The sequence below is a fragment of the Haplochromis burtoni genome, unplaced genomic scaffold (genome assembly GCF_018398535.1).
Source record: "Haplochromis burtoni strain Fernald_Lab_line unplaced genomic scaffold, NCSU_Asbu1 Contig_40, whole genome shotgun sequence".
Classification (NCBI taxonomy): Eukaryota; Metazoa; Chordata; class Actinopteri; order Cichliformes; family Cichlidae; genus Haplochromis; species Haplochromis burtoni.
The window spans coordinates 296,719-318,859 of NW_024582401.1; the positions used below are offsets into that span (position 1 = coordinate 296,719).

Here is a 22,141-nt window from a genome sequence, read left to right on the forward strand (position 1 = left end):
AAGCACCTCACAAAACTTGCAACACGCCGTAACTCGCCTCAGAACGTTAGCACGTCGGAGCAGTATGCATCACGTGATAGAGCGGCTGCGTTAAGCTTAACAAGCGACTGCCTCTCCTGCTGCTACTTCAATCATGAAACTGCTTAATGATCAGCTGATCGGCTTTTCTGTCGCGAGTCTCTCTTGTTTGTTTTTGGCCCACTTTGCACCAGAAAGAGGAAACCAGCGGCTGAACAACAGCAGCACGTTTAAGCTTGATAAGCTGTTGTTAGAATTTATTTAATATTACTTTCTACACCAGGATCTTTTTCTACGTAGCTGACGGCTGGTAACTGTGCAGGGGCGGATCTAGCAAAGTTTAGCCAGGGGGGCCGATAGGGCATTAACAGGGAAAAGGGGGCACAAAGACATACTTTTCTTTCTTATTCTCATTTAAAATGTCTAGCTTTTAATAAATAATTATCTGACACCCAAAGTTTTAATTTGATGTAAAATGAATAGAAGTCAATTACTGTATATAGTGACTATTAAGTCTAATATATATACCCTAGTAAGCTATAGTACTTTTTCCTTTGGGAAGGTACCATCTGTGCAGTCTCTATGAAATATTTTTTTTTGCATACAGGTATAACAGAATAGCTTTAGTGTAGTTGTTTTAAACTTGAGTATGAACTTATACAAAATGCAGCAAGATATTTAAAAAAACAGTTTTGTTGATTAAAAAACACTATATCGGATTCATATCGGTATCGGACATAAAAAAGTGGTATCGTGCCATCTCTAGTTTTCTGGTGTCAGCCAGAGTAACTGGATTTTGACTTTCATTTTTCAAAATCTATATCTTTGCCTGCTGGAGTATTTATGATTTCCTCTTTGAGGAAGCAATTCTGTGCTGTTTGACATTCCTTCAGATGAACGTCATTGTGTGTGTGTGGTGTGTGTGTGTAGAGTCCTGGAGCAGCACAAGCTGACTAAGGAGCAATGGGAGGACAGGATACAGACCTGGCACGAAGAACACAGAGGAATGCTCAGGTGTGTGTCAGACCTTTATCATGATGAAACCCTTGTAGACATGTTTGGATTTGCCATAAAGTACCAAAGATTTAAACCCACTTAACTTAAATTCGAATGTGTGCTTTTTTTTTCTTCTTCTAGAAGAAAATGTACGCTAACTGAATGCTATTGTTTTGAACATGTGATTGTGTTAAATTTCTAAACATAATATAATATAATGCCTCTTTTTCTCTACTCTAGAGAGGACTCAATGATGGAGTATCTTAAAATCGCCCAAGACTTGGAGATGTATGGAGTCAACTACTTTGAGATTAAAAACAAGAAGGGCACACAGCTATGGCTGGGCGTGGATGCTCTTGGACTCAACATCTACGAACACGAGGACAAGTAAGGAATATACATAATCCTTGGAAAAACTAATTTTCTGACTAATTCTACAGCTATTAGCCTTGTAGTGCTGATAGGTTTTTTTTTTATCTCAGTATGAGGCCAGCATTTTGACGTTACCAAGTGGAAGTTTTTGCATGAATCTCCTCACACAGACAAAGAGCCTCAGAGCTGCGGTTTGCAGTTGGTTGCTAAACAGCAACAGCCTTGAATAGTGAGCAGTTGGAGGCGTTACTACACAGTGTGTCACAATCATAACAACTGATAGATGTGTGTCGATGCGCCTGGTATACCTGCTGTGTTACACAGCCTCATCACAAGATCAAAACTCGTATTGAATTAAATATGAAATGGAAAAAAAACGTCAGATTTTCTAGAAGCTTAGCTGACAGGAACAACTGTGCAGCCCACTCTGGAAACATTTAGTGGGGTGCTTTTAAAAAAATAAAAATATTGATATTTATTATTATAATATTTATAATGTTTGAATCTTGAGTGTGGCATTTAATATATTTAAGAGATTTTCAACAACTTTAATGATCCAAACTTGCTGACAAAGGGTTCATATACCCAGTGGATTTTGGTTCATGGGCCCACGGAGCACATACTGTTAAACTCAAATCAATTTGATTTAATCAGACAGACCCCTTTAAACAAGTGGTTGTTTAGCTCTGATGTTGTTAGAGTTGTGATGTATTTTATGGGGGAAAATACATCACAAGTGTGTCTAGCTGTGTGACATAAATGGTAATAGGACATGCACAATGTCCAAAAAGCTTTGAGGAAGCAAAGATATTTTCGATAAGTGAGAGGTGGAGAAAGTCTCTGTGTCTCCATTGTAGTAGTCTTTCCTGTTCCCTTCTGGTCAGATTTATTTCCCCTCTTTGTGAAGGACAGATCTAATCACTACTCCTGTAGCATTTCCTCTCACTCTCTGCATCACCTTTGTTTATGTTACCTGAGGACAGCTGCCTTCCTTCCTTCTCTCGTCCAGGTGACGGGTGAAGGGGAAAAAAATGATGATTGCGAGATAACAGCATAGTTTTTTTCTCTCTCTGTTGGCTGCAGCTTCCTCACTGTCCTTCACTTTCTCTGTTTGTTTTCTTTTTTTCTTTATTATTACCTCTTGTTCACAAAGCATCTACTACTACTCGAATTAGTATCAGCCAGTGAGCGTGACACCCGATACTGCCGCTATTCTCACACAGACCTGAAAGACGCTTCAGTGTCATCATTTCCTGTAAGCTGGTCTGTTTATACTGGGCACCATCTGCTGGCTGAATTTTATACCATGTGGTATTGGGTTACTTTTAACAGGCTGTTAAAAGTCTGCACAATTAACCAGTTTTTTGCTATTTCATCCAGATTGACACCAAAGATTGGATTCCCCTGGAGTGAGATTCGAAACATCTCTTTCAATGACAAGAAGTTTGTCATCAAACCCATCGACAAGAAAGCACCTGTGAGTGTCGCACTCAGTCCACAAATATTCATCCTTCAGCTTTATATAAATGCTTCACACGCTTCTGTTTTGCTCTCTTTTATCCATGCCTTTAGGACTTTGTGTTTTATGCCCCACGCCTGCGCATCAACAAGCGCATTTTGGCATTGTGTATGGGTAACCACGAGTTGTACATGAGGAGAAGAAAGCCCGACACCATCGAGGTGCAGCAGATGAAAGCTCAAGCCCGGGAGGAGAAGCACCACAAACAGATGGAGAGGTACTGCAGAGGGATGACTTGGCCACATACACATACATTTTTATTTATTTTTTTGTTCCATGTCATTATACAAAGCTATGCATGGTGAGTGTGCTAGGACTTGATAACATTTGATTATCACTTTCCCATTAAAACAAATGCACAAAATTGTATCAGACCAAGGCTTACAGCAGAGCATTTCCATTAGAGGGCAGTGTCTCCTCTGCTACACAAAAATGAGGCATGTTCATGTATTCATTCTGAAGCTTCATTTAACTTTATTCAGATCATGGTGAGAGTACTTCATCTATGTATATATACAGTATTAAAATAGATGTTTCATAGTTAAAATATACACACAAAGTGATCTGAAACATGTAATCTGCAACCTTCTCAGGGCCCAGCTGGAGAATGAAAAGAAGAAGCGAGAGCATGCAGAGAAAGAGAAGGAAAGGATAGAGCGTGAGAAAGAAGAGCTCATGGAGAGGCTGAAACAGATTGAAGAGCAGACGATGAAAGCTCAGAGAGGTATCCCGTTTTCTTTTTCATTCTCATCAGTTTTCTTACTGTAGCTCTTACTTCCTCCTTCCCTCCTGTATGTCAAACTGGAGAATCTCTCTAGGGCTTTAGATCAAGACCAATTACATATTTCATTATGTTTGTGTGACCAGAATATATAAAGATTGAGCAAAGCTTTTGTGCTTTTATTTTTCTTTTCTTTCAAATTAAAAATACAAACTTATTTAGAAACCCATTTTTCAATAGTTGAAATAAGAGGAAACTTTCAAAACACAATAAGTTGCGCTCTTGCGGCTTCTGTTTTACATTAAAGTCTTCAGTTGCCATCACCAGAGTTCATTCTGAGGTTGGACTCTGAATGTTTACAACATAAATCGGAGCTTATTTATGACACGTTCGCGTCTGCTCTTCCACAGAGCTCGAGGAACAGACTCGCCGCGCCATGGAGCTCGAGCAAGAAAGAAAGAAAGCGAGGGAGGAGGCTGAGCGGCTGGAGCGAGACAGGCAAGCAGCCGAGGAGGCCAAGGCGGAGCTGGCCAGACAGGCTGCAGACCAGCAGAAGACTCAAGAGCAACTGGTGTGTGTTGTTTGACTGATGCTGGGAGCAGTGCCAGACTGTCATATGTGTATATGCTTTATGCTCCTGCACTTACAAGGCTCTGGTGTCTGTCTGATTATTTCGGATTGTTTGAAGCCATAGATTGTTCTGTATGAGTAACAGCAGGGACTGCTTTCATTGCAGGCTTCTGAACTGGCTGAATTCACAGCAAAGATCTCTCTCCTAGAAGACGCCAAGAGGAAGAAAGAGGATGAGGCCACAGAGTGGCAGCACAAGGTAACGCAGACTTCATTGATGACTTCATGCACCAGATGAGATAAACATGTGGAAAACTTTCCAACTTGTGCATGATGTGACTGAATTTTGTCCAGCAGTGGACACTGAAACAATTAAATTGGTTAATTTTTAATATTTCTCATCATAATATTTGTAAATCAAATGGTATGGACTACTACACCCACTGTGATGGAGGATTAGAGTGATCGGGAATCCTGTGTTACATGGATCCATACAGCATACCCATCGCTTGTCTTCCACATCACTCATAATCAGATGGTGTCTACATTTTGATTGGCTTCACTAAACATTTGTTAATATTTACATATTTTAAAAAGCGTGTTTTTAATTAATCTAAAAAATCTAAATCTTTCCCCAACTCCTTCCTGTAATGAGTTTCTTTTACAAATGATCGTGCAGTTTTGCATAGATGGGTCAGTTCATGATGGATGCAGATTAGGCTTAATGCCACTGTGATTATTTTTGGTCTGATGGCCTAGATCTTTAACCACAGCTGTTTTGTGTGGCATCCTTTGCTCTCACCTGTCTAGCTGTCTGTCCTAATCTCTCCTTCCTCGTGCCTCCACCTGCAGGCTCTGTCAGCCCAGCAGGACCTGGAGAAAACCAAGGAGGAGCTGAAGACCGCCATGACGGTGGTGCCAGCGCCTCTGGGTGGTCATGCTGAGAACGAGCACGATGAACACGATGAGAACCACGCAGAGGCCAGCGCCGAGCTCTCCAATGAGGGCGTCAGCCATGTTGACCTCCGCAGCGAAGAGGCTCGCGTCACTGAAGCACAGAAGAATGAGAGGGTTAAGCAGCAGCTGCAGGTAGGAGCAAGAAGTGAAAACCTTTAGGGCAGGGTTAAAATGACAACCCGTTGTTCAGATTTAGCCTCCATAAGAAGCCTGATATTACTCTTTATCAAAACTAGTCCTATATAAAGAAATTCCACCACTGTGGTGTGCATCTTGCGCTGAAATGAAGTCTAAAGCCAAAAATTGCCAGATTAATTTTAGAGCAAACTTATATATATACAAAATAAGCTTTAGTTTCATGTAACCAAAGGAGGTTTGCGATACACAAACAAAAAATAATATCATCTCATTGTTATTTATAACAGCAGTTTTGTTGCAAAGAAGAAACACGGGCCAAGAAATGGCAGATAAGGGTAAGATGAGGCATACGTCTGTGTCCGTTCTTCTTTAAACTCCTGCTTGTCACAGGAGATGTGCTGGCTTATACTGCAGCCTGGCTTTAAAACAGACTTTCTAGAAATGAAGTAATCAGATGGATAATGTCCAACCTAATCATAGTTTTTATATTGTTAAGTAAATTCCAAAGACTGCTATGAAGCCTGGCTACTGCATAGGCCAGGACTAATACTGAAGCTAATGCAAGAAGAGTTAGAATAGTTTTACATAAAGAAAGGCAGGAACCTCACACCCAGGCCTGCACTTTGTATCGGCTTCCTCCAAAGACGACTGCTGAAGGAACAGACTTTGGTCCAACCATTGCTGATCCCTGCTTGTGTGTTGTTTTCAATACAGCAGAGACAAACACACTTTTGATTTAGTTGTCAGTGAAGACTAAAGATCGCACACAGAGAACCAAAAGCTAAAGATAAGTGGCTTTGCGTCAATCAGATGTTTAGTTTTGAAATGGAGCGTGATCCCGTTTTCTCTTCCGCACACGTCCTGTTTCGTTTGTCTTGTCTGCAACGTCTGTGCCGCCCTGATCATCAGACAGTTTTCTCTCCTCTTGGCTTTAATTATTATTTTTTTGGTCGCGTCTTCTCCTCCTGTTCTTTCGCCCTCCTCAACCTGTTATCCTCTCTTCTCTTCTCATAGACATTGAGTTCAGAGTTGGCCGAAGCCAGAGACGACACCAAGAAGACCCAGAACGACGTGCTGCACGCCGAGAACGTGAAAGCAGGCCGAGACAAATACAAAACTCTGCGGCAGATCCGACAGGGCAACACGAAGCAGCGCATCGACGAGTTCGAGTGTATGTGAGAACAGCACCTCAGGGTTACCTCGCTCTCCTTAACGGCTGCTTGATTTTTTTTTTTGATTTTTTTTTTAAATTTTGGATTTTTTTTCTTCATGGACAACTGACGCTTCCGTCCTCGTAAGCCTATCGAGTCTCCCTCAACACCCCCCCAACACCCAGGCTGTCTCAAGAAATCTTCTTATCCAATTTTGCCAAAGTCCTGCTCCACTTCCTTATCTGAGTTTGGATTTCTCCCTGATGTGGAGCTGCATACACGCCACTCTGAACAAGCAAATTATTGTGTTGGAGAGATCATCTGTACCTCTTACTCGAATGGGGGAAGTGAAACTGTAAAAACCAAAAATGGAAGCAGTTGGAATTTATTTTTATTTTTTATTTTGGGTAAACATGGCCATAGAGCGATTTTGTTGTTGTTGTTTTTTTCTTCTTTCGCTTGAAAACTTTGTATGCAAAGCTTTAGTATGATTCTATGTTTCCAGTTAAAAGATTTTCTGTCCTCTTCTTGTTTTTACGTTTCTTCCTTCTGCTTTTGTTTGACTCGTTTTATTGATGATGCCCATCCTTTTAGTTGTCTGTTGAGGCCGGGTTTAACCCCAGGTTTCCAAATAAGGACTGGAGTTTAGGGACAAATTAGGTCATTGTTTTCATTCAGTGTCAAAGCACTTCTATATTAGCATGTCAAAGCATATCACCTGGTAGATGTTCTAAAATTCTCACCATCTCTAAGTCGTTAGAGAGAATTTAACCCTACTTACTAAAGTCAAACTATAGTTTAAACATGACATTTATAGATTTATACAAAAAAAGATAACACTGCAGTATTTTAATAGCGTCATTACAGGCTAAAATCAATAATTGCAATTTTTGATATAAGATATTTCTGTGAATAAAATTGAACTGACCCTCGTAGGGGAAAGAGCCACCCAACTTGTCACATGGCAGGTTTTGACGAACGAATGTAGCAAAGGTAACAAAGGGAAAAACAAAATGTTTTTCTTTAAATTTACAGAAGTCATAGGATATCAACTTGTGCCACTTTGAGCTCTCGCCCTCAAGCTTAAAAGTATTGTGAAGATAAGCTAATTGGTAGTGTAGGCGTTGCGTCCCAGTGTTTCATTCCCAGTCACCATAGATGGTTTTCTCTGCCTGCCAGCTCACAGAGGATCCCAGGGACCGAAAATAAGGACGGGCAGAGGAACCGCACTGCAGCCGAGCCTTTTCTCCGTCTGTCCAATGGGTGTGTGTGTGTGTGTGGCTATGGAAGCTGAGGCCTGGCACCTCTCTGGCTGGGGAGCTTATGAAAACATCTGTCTCAGTTCGGGACAAATCTCTACCTCAGTAATAATAACATTGGTGACTGACAGTCAAACACTTAGGATGCTCCCTCCCTCCCAAAATAAAATTAGAAAAAAATGAACAAAAATAATTTTACTTGGTTACTGTTACATTTTGCGGCATTGCTCCCGGGCAGGCTACGTGTTGTCAGTTACTTTCTGGCTGTATTTTGGTTACGATTGCTTGAAAATATTGAGGATTCCTGTGAAATCTGGTTAGAAAAGTGTTATTTTTTACATATCAAGCTAGTTTTACACAGCAGTTTCTCCTGGCCTTGCTCAGATGTTTGTTTGGTTTTTGTTTTTTTTATTGCTTTTTGTTTCCCCCCCCCAAAAAAAAACTCCCAAAAAATGAGGAAGATGAGTGAACAAATGCTGCTGATAAAGGTGTGCTCTGTGCAGAGCGTAGGTCAGTCTGCCAGGGTCCATTGAAGCATTCAGGGTCTTCTTAGAAGCGGCGAGCGATGGTGGGCTCGGTCCACAGAACTCCAGAGGTTTTAAAAGGCTCTCGTGAGTTAAAGAAGCCCAAAATGTTGACTTCAAGGAGACAGTTTCAGGATGTGCAGCAGAATAATGGGACTGAGATGATTTACTGGAAGCTCTTAATGCAAACAGACCTCGCTATCATGACTCATGGAAATCAAGTAGAGGGTAGGTCAAAAATTCCCTGAACTCTTTCAATTCATATCCAACATAAGACAACAAATGGAGTCCACCTTTTGTGGTGTGGGAAACATGTTCCAGGGTGCATTTTTGAAATGAGTAAACATTAATTTTATTTTTGTTCTTTTTTTTTATTTTTTATTAACAATATGATGAATATGTTTATAGTATGTTATTGCTATACTTGACAGCTGGTGTAGGTAGTTTTTCAGGAGGGGGGGGGTTGTTTTGTTTTCTTTTTAATGCCCTGGAGTTTTGACGGTAACACATTTGTATGACATAAGCCTGTCTTTTGTGTTTAACTTCAGTGTCCGTTGTTACTATTGTGTTTGCCATAGCAGGTGAAAGAAATGATCCTGCGCTTCCAGCCCATACTTTTTTTTTTTTGGTAATGTGTTCAAAGACCGTAAAGCAGCAGCACGCATCGTGTATTGGCCAGCTTCACTGGAGGGGAAAACTCTTGCTGACATCTCTTCCCCCCCCCCTCCACATCGATGCTACAAGGCTTCAGTTTGACTGTTTTTCGTCACAGCAGCAGTTATTGGCGCATCTGTCCCCTCCAATGAAGCCGGTGTCTGTGATGATGCCTGCTCTGGCACCAGCTGTCATGTTTTGCTTTGTGTTGGAGTCCCCCCCCCTCATCCTTATGTTCATGTTAGTACTCCGTAAGATAGAAGGCACAAATGGATTTTGGTCTATTTCATTGGTTCACAAATAAAAGTTTTAAATTTTCAGCATGTGTTTTGGTCACTTTGCATACTTGTGATTATATACAGTGGCACACTTGGATCAGATCAATTATTTTTAGTTGCAATGGTAATTATGTGACATTCATTAACATGATTTGAAATACAAAGTACTATAATTACTTTCTCTAGGGAGTAATTAAGTAATGTACTCGTTACTTTTTTTTTTAAAGTTCAGACTACTGTGTAATACAATACTTTTTCTGAGTAACGACCCAACAGTGGTGCTATAAAACACTTAAAACGACCCTCTGTGACTCACCATCTTTTATAGCAGTACTCTCTTTAATGAATAATCACAGTTACAGCAGAAAGTGTTATAATATTGAAGAACTTAGTATTTACATTGTGCCAGTAGAATACTATGTGAAATAGGTTTTTATCCAGTAAGAGTTATGATATCCGCAAGTCAGCATATTGCTATATATGGCTGAGTGAACTTCCAACGGAAACAACAGTTGGAGGAAAAATGGGACGTCATCCATCACAGGCTTCTTCATCCCAACAAGTAAATATCCAGTGTTGTAGAAACCAAGACCGGACAATAAGTGAAAAATTCACACACCAAAAAGAAAAAAAGCTTGTTATGTGTACAGTTAAACCTAAAAACAACACTTAAACAACAACTAGCATTACATCACAACAACGGCAAGACACGCCTCTCAGGAAAACGATATGTACATAAATTAAACAAGAACACATGCAGGAACTAAACAAATCAAAAACATGCATAAAAGTTTGCTGAACATAGTTCAGATTATTGGATGTGTCATAAGCACAATGCCACGAAGAGGCATTACTTTGGGCCCACCCTCAGGTGCCACGCTGACACACAGTGCCAGGAGGCCAGAGAGAAGGCGCTTCTTCAATACACACAGAGGTTCTCTCTCATCAACAGCATGTGTTGGACAGGAAAGAAACCAGTGGGCTATATGTAGCTGGCTTGTGATTAATGGTACGATGAGCTCAAGTGCTAAACTTTTATTTCCTCGGTGGCCATTTTGAACTTTACAGTTTAGGGCCTCCAGTCGACAGAAAACAACCAAACTTGTGTTCTGAAGAACTCCAGCAACATTAACATTGAAAGGAAAATAAAAAATATAAAGTCGGTGAACATTTTACTTAATGCTGCATCCTACTATTAGAAGTATGTCTTCCTCAATAGTCCCACAGGCAGGTAGCATCTTGAACGCATAGAAAAAAGTGTTAGCATTAGCTAAGGAAGTGCTCGGGTTGCCAAGGCAGGTGTAATTTAACCTCCAAATGCTGAAACTGAAATATTGTCTTCATTTGTTGAGCTACCAGGCAGTAATGCACTGAGGCTAAAGGAGTTTTAATATTTTGTATTAAAATATCAGACAGAAGTTTTCAACATTTGACTACTAGAAAGCAGCTAGCAGCTTAGCTCGCTAACCTTTGCTAAATTTGTTTTATATTGTCGTTATTTCAAATAATTCACTAGTGAGGTGATGAATTATTGTTACATGAAGACCACACCTGTTTGCTATGGCAGACACTGAGTAGAGCTTCAGTAGAACTTTGGATACATTCAAAATGGCCGCCATAGGATTTCATATAGACCTAAATATAAAAGTCCCCTTTAAAACAAGGCTGGGGTCTGTGCACTCAACTCAGGGGAAAAAGGCGACCTTTTTATGCTTTTCCTTATATTCTGCCATACATAAACACTGCTACAATGTTGACCGCAATTAAACATGATCAAAGTTTTTACTGAGGTCACTGTATACACTCGTCTGCTAGCATAAACTCCAGGCCTCAGGCTGCTCCCGATGATTGATTTTTTATTTTTTTTACTTTTCTGCTGAGCTGACGTCAACTCTGGAAGATGTCCTAATATGGTCAAGCACTGGGTTCTGTTTCCCAAAGTCTGATGAGAGCTAGCCAATCAGAACAAAGTAGCCTTTTAGGGAGGAGGAGCCTCAAAGAGCTGGGAGCAAAAATGTCTAAGATCCAGAATGAACTGTATGGATAGTTTTTTTATTTTATTGTTGTTGTTTTTTAAGAACTACAAATCATGCAAAGCTACTCTAGTAGACTCTCAGAATAAAAATACATTACTGGAAATTCGCATAAAAGGTCCCTTTTAATAGAGACAATAAATTGTCCTTGCCCCAATTTTATGTTATTTAAAGCATAATTTAACATTATATCCCGACTTAAAGAAGAGGCTAAAAAATCCTAACATGAACTGGCCCAAACCTCACGCTGAAACCTAAACCTTTTCTTATTTTCCGATGAGTACCCAGCAAGTATTTGTTACCCAGAGCTCCTTTATAAAAAAACAAAACAAAACAATAAGCCAGCTTTAAACCCAAAAGGTAACGAAGCTGCGACGCCTAAACATAGTAGGCACCCAACTCCTTTTGATTAAAATATATTTGAAATAATTGTCTCAAAGCTATTTCCACAAGATTAAAAGTTGGAACATTTTGATTGGAACAAAAGTTTTGTCACTGCACTTTCATCATACAGCAATACATCAAGAGTGTTTGATAGATACGGATCATCGAGTCCATGTACTGTATATAACATCAGCGACTTAGTTAATGATACAATTTGTATCAAACAAGGTTTTCTCTGTCAAGCATGGATTCAGCTGGGATCTGCTACAGACGACAGTACACGCTGTTAGCCAAAAGCACAGCAGAGGGATCTGATAAATATATTTACAATATGTACGTGGTTTATTTACCGGTGGCCGGATGTTCTGTCTGTAGCAGATACCAGAGTTGACCCAAAAGAAAGGGCCAGAGAGAAAGAGCGAGAGAGATGTCCCTTACTAAAACTAAGGTACACACGACAGGGTCACCCATCTCTGCAGCTACAACTCTGACCAAAAAACTGACGTCATCTCAAATAAGATGACCATCTTCCCGTGTTTACCAACATGGGAAAAAAAAGCACATTGAAATGTGCACAGAAGAACTGCCACACACACACACACACACACACACACACACACACACACACACACACACACACACACGCGCGCGCACCTGACAAACAGAAGTTTGAAACCACTGAGTGATAACTGAGTACCCGATGACCGTTGACACAGGACAAGACCTGGTCCGTGTGGTGGCTCCGTTTGACTCAGTGTACAATACACATAATGTGTGTTTATGTATAAATAACTCTTAAATTCAATCACATTTTCGATGTATTTTTGTGAAACCAACTCACCAGATTATGGTTTGGGTGTAAAACCAAAGGTGCCCTTGTATAAACGTCCTGTATGCAAAGCTACAGTACAAATAAAAACAACAGCTGGGGGGCGGGGTCTAGAACAAATCTCCATTTGTCGCAGGTTAAGTCAAAATCACAGACTTCGTCCAGTGTCTCGCTCTCTTTCCACACCTGGTAAAAGTTGTTGCTGCACAGTGACCAGACCTGGATTTGGATTATCTTCAGCTTTTTATGTCCTGGAGACTTTTGCATTGTTCGATTATTAATATAAGAAATGAAAAACTGCTCTCCTCACAGACAATCTGAAAGTGTAATCCCGGCAGTGTGAAGACGGCTGTGTTTCAGGTGGTAGAGCAGGTCGTCTACCAATCAGAAGTCTGAGGGAGTGAGAAAGCACTTTGAGTGCTTAAACTGAGTAGAAAGGCGCACTGCAAGTACCAGTCCATTTACCAGTGTTGCTATGCGAAGCAGTTACTTAGCTCGTCTTTACCTTCCCTCCTCAGTAGCCTGTTTGGGCTTTTTCTGCAAGGATGGCAGCTGCCAGCTGCTGGGGGTCTGTGATGTGGGGGCTTCTGGCCATAACCCGGCTTACCAGCTCTGAGGGGAAGATGTTGCACAGGTTTATGTACACTTTCTCCCTCGTATCGCCGTAGCGACTGTGCGAAGGGGATTCTGGGTGCTGTGACATGTAGGAGGGAGGGGCATGAGACGGCACGGTAAGGTGAGAGCTGTGAGGTGGGTACGGCGAGAGAGGGGTGCTGGATGGATGAGGCGGGCAAGGAGAGTGGGCTGGGGGCGGTGGGTGGCTGAGGTAATGAGTTGGGGATGGGTGGAGAGCTGGGTGAGAGGAGTGATGCTGGCCGTAGCCGTCTTGTGTCCATGGAGGAGTGTGCCAGGACGACTGGCGTGTGTCTGGCAGGCTTTGGTAGGTAGGCGGCTCGTATCTGGACGGCGGCAGCGGTTGCTGCCTGTAGTACTTGTCCCAGCTGGGCAGGGCTTTTGGTCGGTGGCGATGGTGTGATGTGGAGAGGTGTTCGTACAGGTGTGAGTCGGACACACTTTCTGCTCGCGTTGGGGCCAGGCAGCGGCCAAGGGGTGAGCCAGGGGGTGCGGGGTTGGACTGCGGCAGAGAGTGGTAGTCGCCTGGGCAGCTGGACCGTGCGGTCAGCGGTTGGTGCTGGAGATGAGGGGGCAGGGGGTAGAGGGGCCGCTTTGGGGGAGCCTCTAGTGGAGGCGGATCATGAGCGCAGCTCTGCCCGCGTGCGGCGCTCAGGTGGTAAGGGTGTAGTCCTGTGCTCGGCGTGTGGCTGTGCTGAATGTTTGTGTATTCGGCAGGATGCAGGCCACAAAGTTCATGGCTAGATGTGGCATGATGGGAGTACAGTCGGCTGTGGGGATTAGGAAAATGGACAGCGTCTTCCAGTAAGGGGTCCGGGGGGCATCCGGGACACTGCCTCTCGCTGTACAAGTCGCAGCTGCTGCCGCAACTGACGCTGCTTTCGCTGCTGCACTCGGAGCCAGCTGAGCCCAGCCGCAGGTCTGTGTCATTGGGGAAGCGACAGTCTGGGCTCCGTCTGGAGGAGAGACTCAGACCAGTGTAAGCACGTGTTACTGAATAGTAGCTTAAGTCTGGAGACTCACAGTGAGGGTAAAGGTCATGGCTGGGGGCTGGTAAGTGACCATGAGGCATCACTGGTCTCGCTTGCTGCTCTTGTGGGAGGCCAAGAGTGGATGGTGGGCCTCCTGGGGCCGGGGACATGCTTACACTCCCACCGCAGCTACCGCTAGTGGAGCTGCTACTGCTGCTGCCACACACAGTATTCTTCTGCACCTCCAGCCTCCCTTTGGCCAGCAGCTTCTCTTCGGCATCGCTGTATGACAGAGCTCGGATGCTGGGGTCCGACTGCCTTTTCGGGGCGCCTTTCTTGGCGTCGATGCTGCCAGCTGGCACGCTGTGGCTCTTCACCAGCCCGGCGTCGCCCTGGTTCTTTGAGACGACGCAAGTCTTGGCGCTGGCACGCAGCTCATCAGCCACGGCACGCTGTGGTTGGGCGCCTCGCTCCGGGTGGTAGTACTTACATTTGTGACCGTAAGTACACTTCTTTCCTGAAGCAAAGAGACACAACGTGCGCTTCAGTAAACAAGTAAACACACAGAGTGGGCAGAGAAAGGGGAGCTCATTTACTAACTAACTGCATGACATCATCACCGCTCTGTCCACTTCACCTCCTGGTAAATATACAGATCCAGAGAAATATAGAGAAATGGGGGTGTGGCAGTATGCCAACTGATTTAGAATGAGTCTGATTTAGCAGCATACGCACAGAGGTGAGAAACAAATGGGCTGGTGCACACGTCATAAATCTGACGATAACTTTCTGCAGGATAAGAAAGTCTCCACTAACGCATCTGCAAATGAGATCCAATGTCACCACACATGTGAGAGAGATTCTAATCCAATATAAATTATTACGTGGTTCTTAAAAAGCACAAAATGTTTCATGTGCGTTATTTCGACGTGTATTTCGTGACTTTCTTCTCACCGTATGGACAAGGCTGCTTCTTCTGCTCAGGCATGACGGGCCTTTTTCTCAGGAAGTTGTCTAAGCTCGGGCCGTGACGACCAAGAGGGTCATCTGGCGGCATGAATCTGCGAGATTAGAAAGGATGAGAGCATTAATTCGCTATTAGAGGAAATACGATGGTGTCCATCCACATTCTTTAAAACTGCTTCACCAGCTTCAAGTGTGGAAGCTTTAAAGGAGGCACACAGAATATAATTGATTCCCCACATATAGCAAAGTGAAAAATGCCTTCTTTACAGCAGAGTGTGAGATTTTATTTGCAAATAAACTTTATTTATTTAAACACCAATCTGATTCAAAGATAAGAGTTATGAATGTCCTCATAACATCCTCCCCTACTCACTTATCATTGACAAAGGAATACATGAGAAGCCTCTCATCTATGAACTTCTTCCACTCGGGCTTCTCGTTAGCCAGGTCTCTGTAGTTGTCGTTGGAGACGATAATGCCGTCTGACTCATAGGCCAGCTTGACAATGAAGCGGTCGTCATAGCAGACCACGCGTCGACCTTGGACACGCCGTGAAGGCGTGAACACCAGGATTTTTTCCTTCTCTAGGCGACGTAAGATGTCCTGATCTGTGAAGGAAAGGATTATAGTAAGGCTGGGGGGAAATGCAGTGCTAGAAAACCATTATTACCTATTTTGGATCTTTAGCCCTGTGAGTTCCTGCTGATGTGTTCGGGGCCTATCACCCCATGACCTTAAGGTGGATAAGCAGTTAAGAAAATGGATGTTAGTTAAACCGCGTCTTCTACTGACCTGTTATAGGGGCATCGGGTCGGGACTGCTCTTTCCGCCACGCAGGCACAAAAACTGTGATGTCTTGATGGCCGCGCTCGAGGAACCAATCTACAGCCAGCTGGATGCCCTGACAGGAAAACACTTCCTTGTTGCCATGGCTGTGAAAACGGTGAAAAGGTAAAAGACAGCGTAAATAAACATTTATGATTTTAATGTGTTTCTTTACAGCAGATTCCACTGACAAACATATACACATATATAATAATAGAGCTCACCTCATGGCTACATTGCTGCCATCTATCACGACTGGCCGCAGGTTGTCCTGGTCACACAAAGAGTCTGAATGACAGGGTGAGTCTGGCCTCTGGCCTTCCAGCAAATCAGAACATCCACAGGAGGATGAGGAAGATGAAGAGGATGAGGTAGAGGCTAATAATCCAGCCGGCTGCTCACTGTCTGACTTGGTGCCCAGCTTGACCAGCTCTCCCAGTATGTCATTGATTAGGGTGTCAGGGCCGAGCTTAGACAGCACCAGTCGCACCGTCTCCTCGGAGTAGCCGAGTTTGAGGGCAAACTCGAGCTTAGCCTGGTACTCTTTCCCACCAGCCTCATAGCCAGGCTCTGAAGCAGACAGACTGGGTGGAGGTTCAGGCAGGTGCTCGGATGGGGAGCCGAGTGTGGACTGGGCATGGGCGTCACATTCAAGCTCTGCTAGAAGTTCAGATGGGGGCTCGGGAGGGCCTTCGGTGCCTAAGTCCACACACTGGGTCCGGCAGAGGGGCTGGTGGGTGTTCTTACTGTGAGTCGACCCTCCGTCTCCTCCGTCCGAGTCGGTACCTGGAGCGAGGGTGGAGCTGGAGGTCAACGCTGACTCGCCCTCTGCGTCGAACCCACTGTTTTCCTCTAGGACGGTCAATGGAGGGGAGCCAGCGGTGCTCTCCCCCTGCTCCTCCATAGCAGGGGGCCCGTCAGCGCCGCCAGCCTGCCGGTCACCCCCCGCTACGTGTAGATACTCCAAATCCAGCCCCAGGTCGAGGATATGGCCTGAACCTGCCTCCACATGGTCCTTCTGACCCATGGGTCTGTCACAGACATCCAGCACACTGGGCTGACTGCTGCCCACTCACAAAACTTGACTCATTGGTGCCTAAAGGAAGAAAGGTGGAGCGAGTGAGTAAACTGTAGATAAAAGATGGATTTAGCTGTCAAACCGTGCCCAATGTAGTCAAATCCTGGCTCCTGGATTTGACTACATTTGACTGGCGTTGGTTCATATTTTTAATTTTATAGTCTGCATGATTGTCAGACGACTCCATGCAGCTAAGATAAACTAACATAAGCAAACCCACTTTGGAAGCTGACTGAAACTAAGGGAATTAAAAAAATGAAGACAAAGTAAATAAAATAATAATAATAATACTAACGTCTAATAACTCGACGCGATGGCACAAAGGCCAACAGGGAAATTGGGTAAATCCCTACTTAAACGTATACGTGGATGAAAACCCTGGCTGAAAAGTGTAGCATTTGCTACCACAGCAGTTCCTCTGAAATTCCAGGGAGAAATCATTTGCAAAAAAGAGAATTTGCATCCAGGCTGTGTGATAATGATAATCTAAAGTCCACACTGACTGTCATTTTATGGAAATCTGATTTTACACCTAGAATTTGCGGCTAACAGTGTTGGATCCATCTGTTCTGCCCAAAAACAAAAAAAAAAACAATCTGACTGGCTGCGCGGTCAGGCACAGGCTGGCAGACACAAAGAGCTGATGGGGCCTCTATCCCTAATTAATGGACTCCCGCGTTTTTTCATGTCTGGCCCAGTGTGTGTGTGTTTTTTTAATAGCACCACGCCACAGCACATTAATCTATTGGGGGGCAGAGGGTGAACTAGGGCGGTTGGACTATTCTCCCTCCTCATTCTACCTGGTAATTAAGGCCCATATGCTTCTTCCCACTGGGGTCACTCGTTAAAACACTGAAGGCTATGAAGTCAATCGGGGCGTTGTATTCGAGCATCAGGTCTGAGGTTAGACTAGTCTGATCTGTAATAAAGGTTTAATAAAGGTTTAGAGGTTTGTAATAAAGGAAAAGTTTCGACTAATCCTGAGGTGAAATCTGTGGGGAAATTCCACAATGGCAAAAATGCTTTTAGAAGTGAAAAATGAACTTTTTGAAGTCTTATTTGGGACAAAGTTGGCTTTTTATTTGTTTATTTTAATAGATTTGACCCTAAATATGCAGCTTGATGTATTCTGACTGGACTCTACTTTAAAGTTTAAAATCTTCGCACCTACAAAATTGAAAATTTTTCCAAGCCAGGGCAGAGCAAATGATGAAAATGGGGAAGTGACTTAAAGCTGTTGGTAGAACGGGGAGGATCGGTTAGACAAGGGGTGGAGTGAGTGTGCATTTTATGAAAAAGGGCTGCCTAGCAACGTGGCTGAGCTACTGTTGCTAAGCTACAGCTGTTGAAAGCATTCTCCCATCCAAATGCCAAGACAGAGGCTGCAGCGTTCAGCCAGCGACCCGCCTTAATTCACACATGTTACAAAAAGGTCTGCTGCAGGAGGGGGCAGAGGCCTCACTGGTAACCCACCAAGACAACAATAGACCCGCAGCACTGATTAGGACTGGGACCTTGGCATTAGCTGCTGTGGGTGTTGATGGTGCCCTGTGATGCACACACAAACACACTAACGACCCAAGGTGACTCATAATGCTGTGGAGAGAGTGGGACTGAGTTTGCAGCTCATCAGCTAGACTGATGATCTTCTCTCAGGCTTAACAATCAGCTAATCTAAAGCGCGAGCATCACATCAGCACTTCATAACTTCAGACCGTCTGGTCAGCCATGCCAACACTAACAGATCCAGCTAAAGTGAAACTGTGAATGACAGCAGCAGAATAACAACAATATTAGAAAATATTCAACAGTTGACTGTGTCGCTACAAGAAAAATATGAGTACTCTAAAAAGATCTCACAGCGGACAGTTTGGAGTCGATAAAGGCATTTGGAATAGATTTATCGGGCTTGGGCTTTAGCAGTCCACCTAAGTTTTTACTGTTGAAGTCTCTTTTTTTCATTATTTACCACTATTATATCTCCATATATATATATATATATATATATATATAAAAAACACCCAGCACGCCCCTGCGGGCGGTTTATCCTTCAAGCTCGGGTCCTCTACCAGAGGCCTGGGAGCTTGAGGGTCCTGCGCAGTATCTTAGCTGTTCCCAGGACTGCGCTCTTCTGGACAGAGATCTCCGATGTTATTCCCGGGATTTGCTGGAGCCACTCGCCTAGCTTGGGAGTTACCGCACCTAGTGCTCCGATTACCACGGGGACCACCGTTACCTTCACCCTCCACATCCTCTCGAGCTCTTCTCTGAGCCCTTGGTATTTCTCCAGCTTCTCGTGTTCCTTCTTCCTGATATTGCTGTCATTCGGAACCGCTACATCGATCACTACGGCCGTCTTCTTCTGTTTGTCTACCACCACTATGTCCGGTTGGTTAGCCACCACCATTTTGTCCGTCTGTATCTGGAAGTCCCACAGGATCTTAGCTCGGTCATTCTCCACCACCCTTGGGGGCATCTCCCATTTTGACCTCGGGACTTCCAGGTTATACTCGGCACAGATGTTCCTGTACACTATGCCGGCCACTTGGTTATGGCGTTCCATGTATGCCTTGCCTGCTAGCATCTTGCACCCTGCTGTTATGTGCTGGATTGTCTCTGGGGCATCTTTACACAGCCTGCACCTGGGGTCTTGCCTGGTGTGATAGACCCCAGCCTCTATGGATCTTGTACTCAGAGCTTGTTCTTGTGCTGCCATGATTAGTGCCTCTGTGCTGTCTTTCAGTCCAGCTTTGTCCAGCCACTGGTAGGATTTCTGGATATCAGCCACCTCCTCTATCTGCCGGTGGTACATACCGTGCAGGGGCCTGTCCTTCCATGATGGTTCCTCGTCTCCCTCCTCTTTCTTGGGTTTCTGCTGCCTGAGGTATTCACTGAGCACTCGGTCAGTTGGGGCCATCTTCCCAATGTATTATTGATTATACTATGCTGGAGTAACGGTCATGTATATATTATTATATATTATTATATATATATATATATATTATATATATATAATATATAATATATTTATTATATATATAATAATACATACACACACACACACACACACACACACACACACAATAGTCTATATATATATATACACACACACAATAGTCTATATATATATATACACACACACAATAGTCTATAATAGTCTATCTACAGATATCTGTAGAGGTTAGGAAATCCTCAGCCCATACAGATAATAACAGTTTAGTGGATAGCTGATATTTTACATTTGTTCATTTTGTTGTTGCAGTTTAATTTCTTTCACCCTTCTGGATCAGAGAAACAAATAATTCTTGGTTCTAATAAACAACTGAACAGCTTTAAAAGGTCTCCTGGTCTTCGTCATATTATTGTGCAAAGTAGTGTTTGCCTCAGTGTAAAATTGATATGACACAACAGATAAATACCATCCTATTTTATACAGTTTTCAGGTATCAGACAATGTTCTCCGTACTGAAAGCTTTCTGGTTACTGCTCGACTGTAATCCAAGTTCTACTAAACAATCACATCTGGTAGTTCTTGTGGCCATTTGGAAACAATGACCAGTGATCAGAACACAGATATCCACCACCTACACCAGTAGCCCTGAATCACTGGCTCCCCAGAGGATAAGCCAGCAGGCCAGCTGATGGGCTCCCACACTGCATATAGTGCGACAGCTAATAAATAAAGCTCCACCCGGTAGTTTCAGCTGCTCCCTTATTTACCAAGCTGTCATCACACCGAATGGGTGGATCCACGTGTTTGATTTTACACCGGATGCCCTTGCACCTATCCGGGCTTGGGACCGGCACACTACCACTACACTAGCTTGTGATGGGTTTGCTGACCGATATCAGGTCAATACAGATCTATCTGCTGATATTTTTTAATATACATAGATGCAGTAATTACACGTAAAAAGGAAAAATTATGGCATTATTGGATATTAATTTTGCAGAAAAGCCAGTAACTCAGGAGATTTACCCAGTGGTCATGATATTCTGCTACATGCGCTGCAGACAGATCTGAGGTAGAGACAGCGCCGCTCTGTTGGACAAACTATGTGATGACAGAATTTCTCAACTATTTCAAAATTATATTTCAGGAAAAAAAAACAACTATATCAGTGCATATTGGATAACACTTTCTTGTCTTCCTACTTGAGCCTGGTTTTGATGGAGGTTTCTTCCTGTTAAAAGGGAGTTCTTCCTTCCCACTGTCGCCGAGTGCTTGCTCATAGGCAGTCATTTGACTGCTGCCGTTTTCTCTTTATTACTGTAGCGCCTTAAGGCAACTGTTGTTGAGGTTTGACACCATATAAATAAAATTAAGTAGAACATGTAATTGAATGCTGATACATCTGAGGCCAGTCAAAACTGCCTGTTAATATCAATTGACTGACATGTTGGTTTGGATCTGCTAATAATCTTCATTAGTAGTTACTGTGATTATATCTATGATTAATCAATTGAGCAATTTGCCTACAGGTTGAGAGAAAACCATGGCGAATAAGGTCTGAAAAAAACTGCTTTGTCACAGTCCAAGATTACATATTTAAAACATTTTGTATGAAAAATCAGTCCAAGGCCCAAAGATGTTAACTGCTGAGATAACTTAAAGTAAGCACATATTTACATAAAACACTGGGGGTGACTGTAAAAATGTGGCAGACTCTGGATCTTTTAGTTCTGTTAAGTTTCTTTGCTTTCACAACCTCTTTACCCTCATTTGATCTTTTTCACAATCTGGATCAATCTAATCATAATCCCGTAGTTTGAGCTGCTTAACATCAAAAACCTGAACAGTCACGATGAAAGCCTGTAAGTCTTTTCATAGCTAGGGTTTTAAAAGTCTTCTTGTGTGGCAGAGCTCTGCAGACGAATGCATGTGAAATCGGGTCCAGCTTTAACGGCCCAAAGACATCGTGGCATCTCCAAACCTCCAGGGTGAGCGAGTGCATCTTTCAAACATCAGCTTACACACACACACACACACACACACACACACACACCACTGCTGGCTTTGATAGAACCAGTAATGAATATGTAACACAGTCCTTGCAGCGCTTTGTGCAAGTGCGTGCAGCGGATTGGGGGGGGTTCCATTTTGAAAGGCGGTCTGAGAGGGGGCACATGACTACGGGGGGTGGGGGGTAGACCCCTGTGTCTGCAGCACAGTGCAAAAGTTACTGTAAAAAGTGTGCATGCATTAGTGCATCTAGGTGGCGCACTAGACTTTACCCACCAGCAACAAGGCAACAGATGTCTGCT

General features: G+C 43.4%; 2 protein-coding genes across 5 annotated transcripts in view; one reads left to right on the forward strand and one right to left on the reverse strand.

Annotated features, from left to right (window-relative positions):
• LOC102310921 (radixin) overlaps positions 1 to 7,252 on the forward strand; it is a 22,292-nt gene extending 15,040 nt beyond the window's left edge. For both annotated transcript variants that reach the window (XM_005920063.3, XM_005920064.3), the window contains exons 7-15: positions 949 to 1,032; positions 1,255 to 1,401; positions 2,767 to 2,863; positions 2,959 to 3,122; positions 3,499 to 3,629; positions 4,037 to 4,197; positions 4,363 to 4,455; positions 5,049 to 5,285; positions 6,306 to 7,252. In XM_005920063.3, coding sequence (XP_005920125.1) covers positions 949 to 1,032; positions 1,255 to 1,401; positions 2,767 to 2,863; positions 2,959 to 3,122; positions 3,499 to 3,629; positions 4,037 to 4,197; positions 4,363 to 4,455; positions 5,049 to 5,285; positions 6,306 to 6,470 — 1,279 coding nt within the window. In that variant the 3' untranslated portion in view covers positions 6,471 to 7,252. The remainder of the gene's footprint in view (positions 1 to 948; positions 1,033 to 1,254; positions 1,402 to 2,766; positions 2,864 to 2,958; positions 3,123 to 3,498; positions 3,630 to 4,036; positions 4,198 to 4,362; positions 4,456 to 5,048; positions 5,286 to 6,305) is intronic.
• A 4,980-nt stretch (positions 7,253 to 12,232) lies between these two features.
• LOC102309795 (probable ribonuclease ZC3H12C) overlaps positions 12,233 to 22,141 on the reverse strand; it is a 17,000-nt gene continuing 7,091 nt past the window's right edge. For all 3 annotated transcript variants that reach the window (XM_005920058.3, XM_005920059.3, XM_005920061.3), the window contains exons 2-6: positions 16,023 to 16,894; positions 15,766 to 15,905; positions 15,347 to 15,581; positions 14,962 to 15,068; positions 12,233 to 14,524 (exon numbers count right to left, since the gene is read on the reverse strand). In XM_005920058.3, the coding sequence (XP_005920120.1) occupies positions 12,918 to 14,524; positions 14,962 to 15,068; positions 15,347 to 15,581; positions 15,766 to 15,905; positions 16,023 to 16,825 (2,892 nt within the window). In that variant the 5' untranslated portion in view covers positions 16,826 to 16,894 and the 3' untranslated portion in view covers positions 12,233 to 12,917. The remainder of the gene's footprint in view (positions 14,525 to 14,961; positions 15,069 to 15,346; positions 15,582 to 15,765; positions 15,906 to 16,022; positions 16,895 to 22,141) is intronic.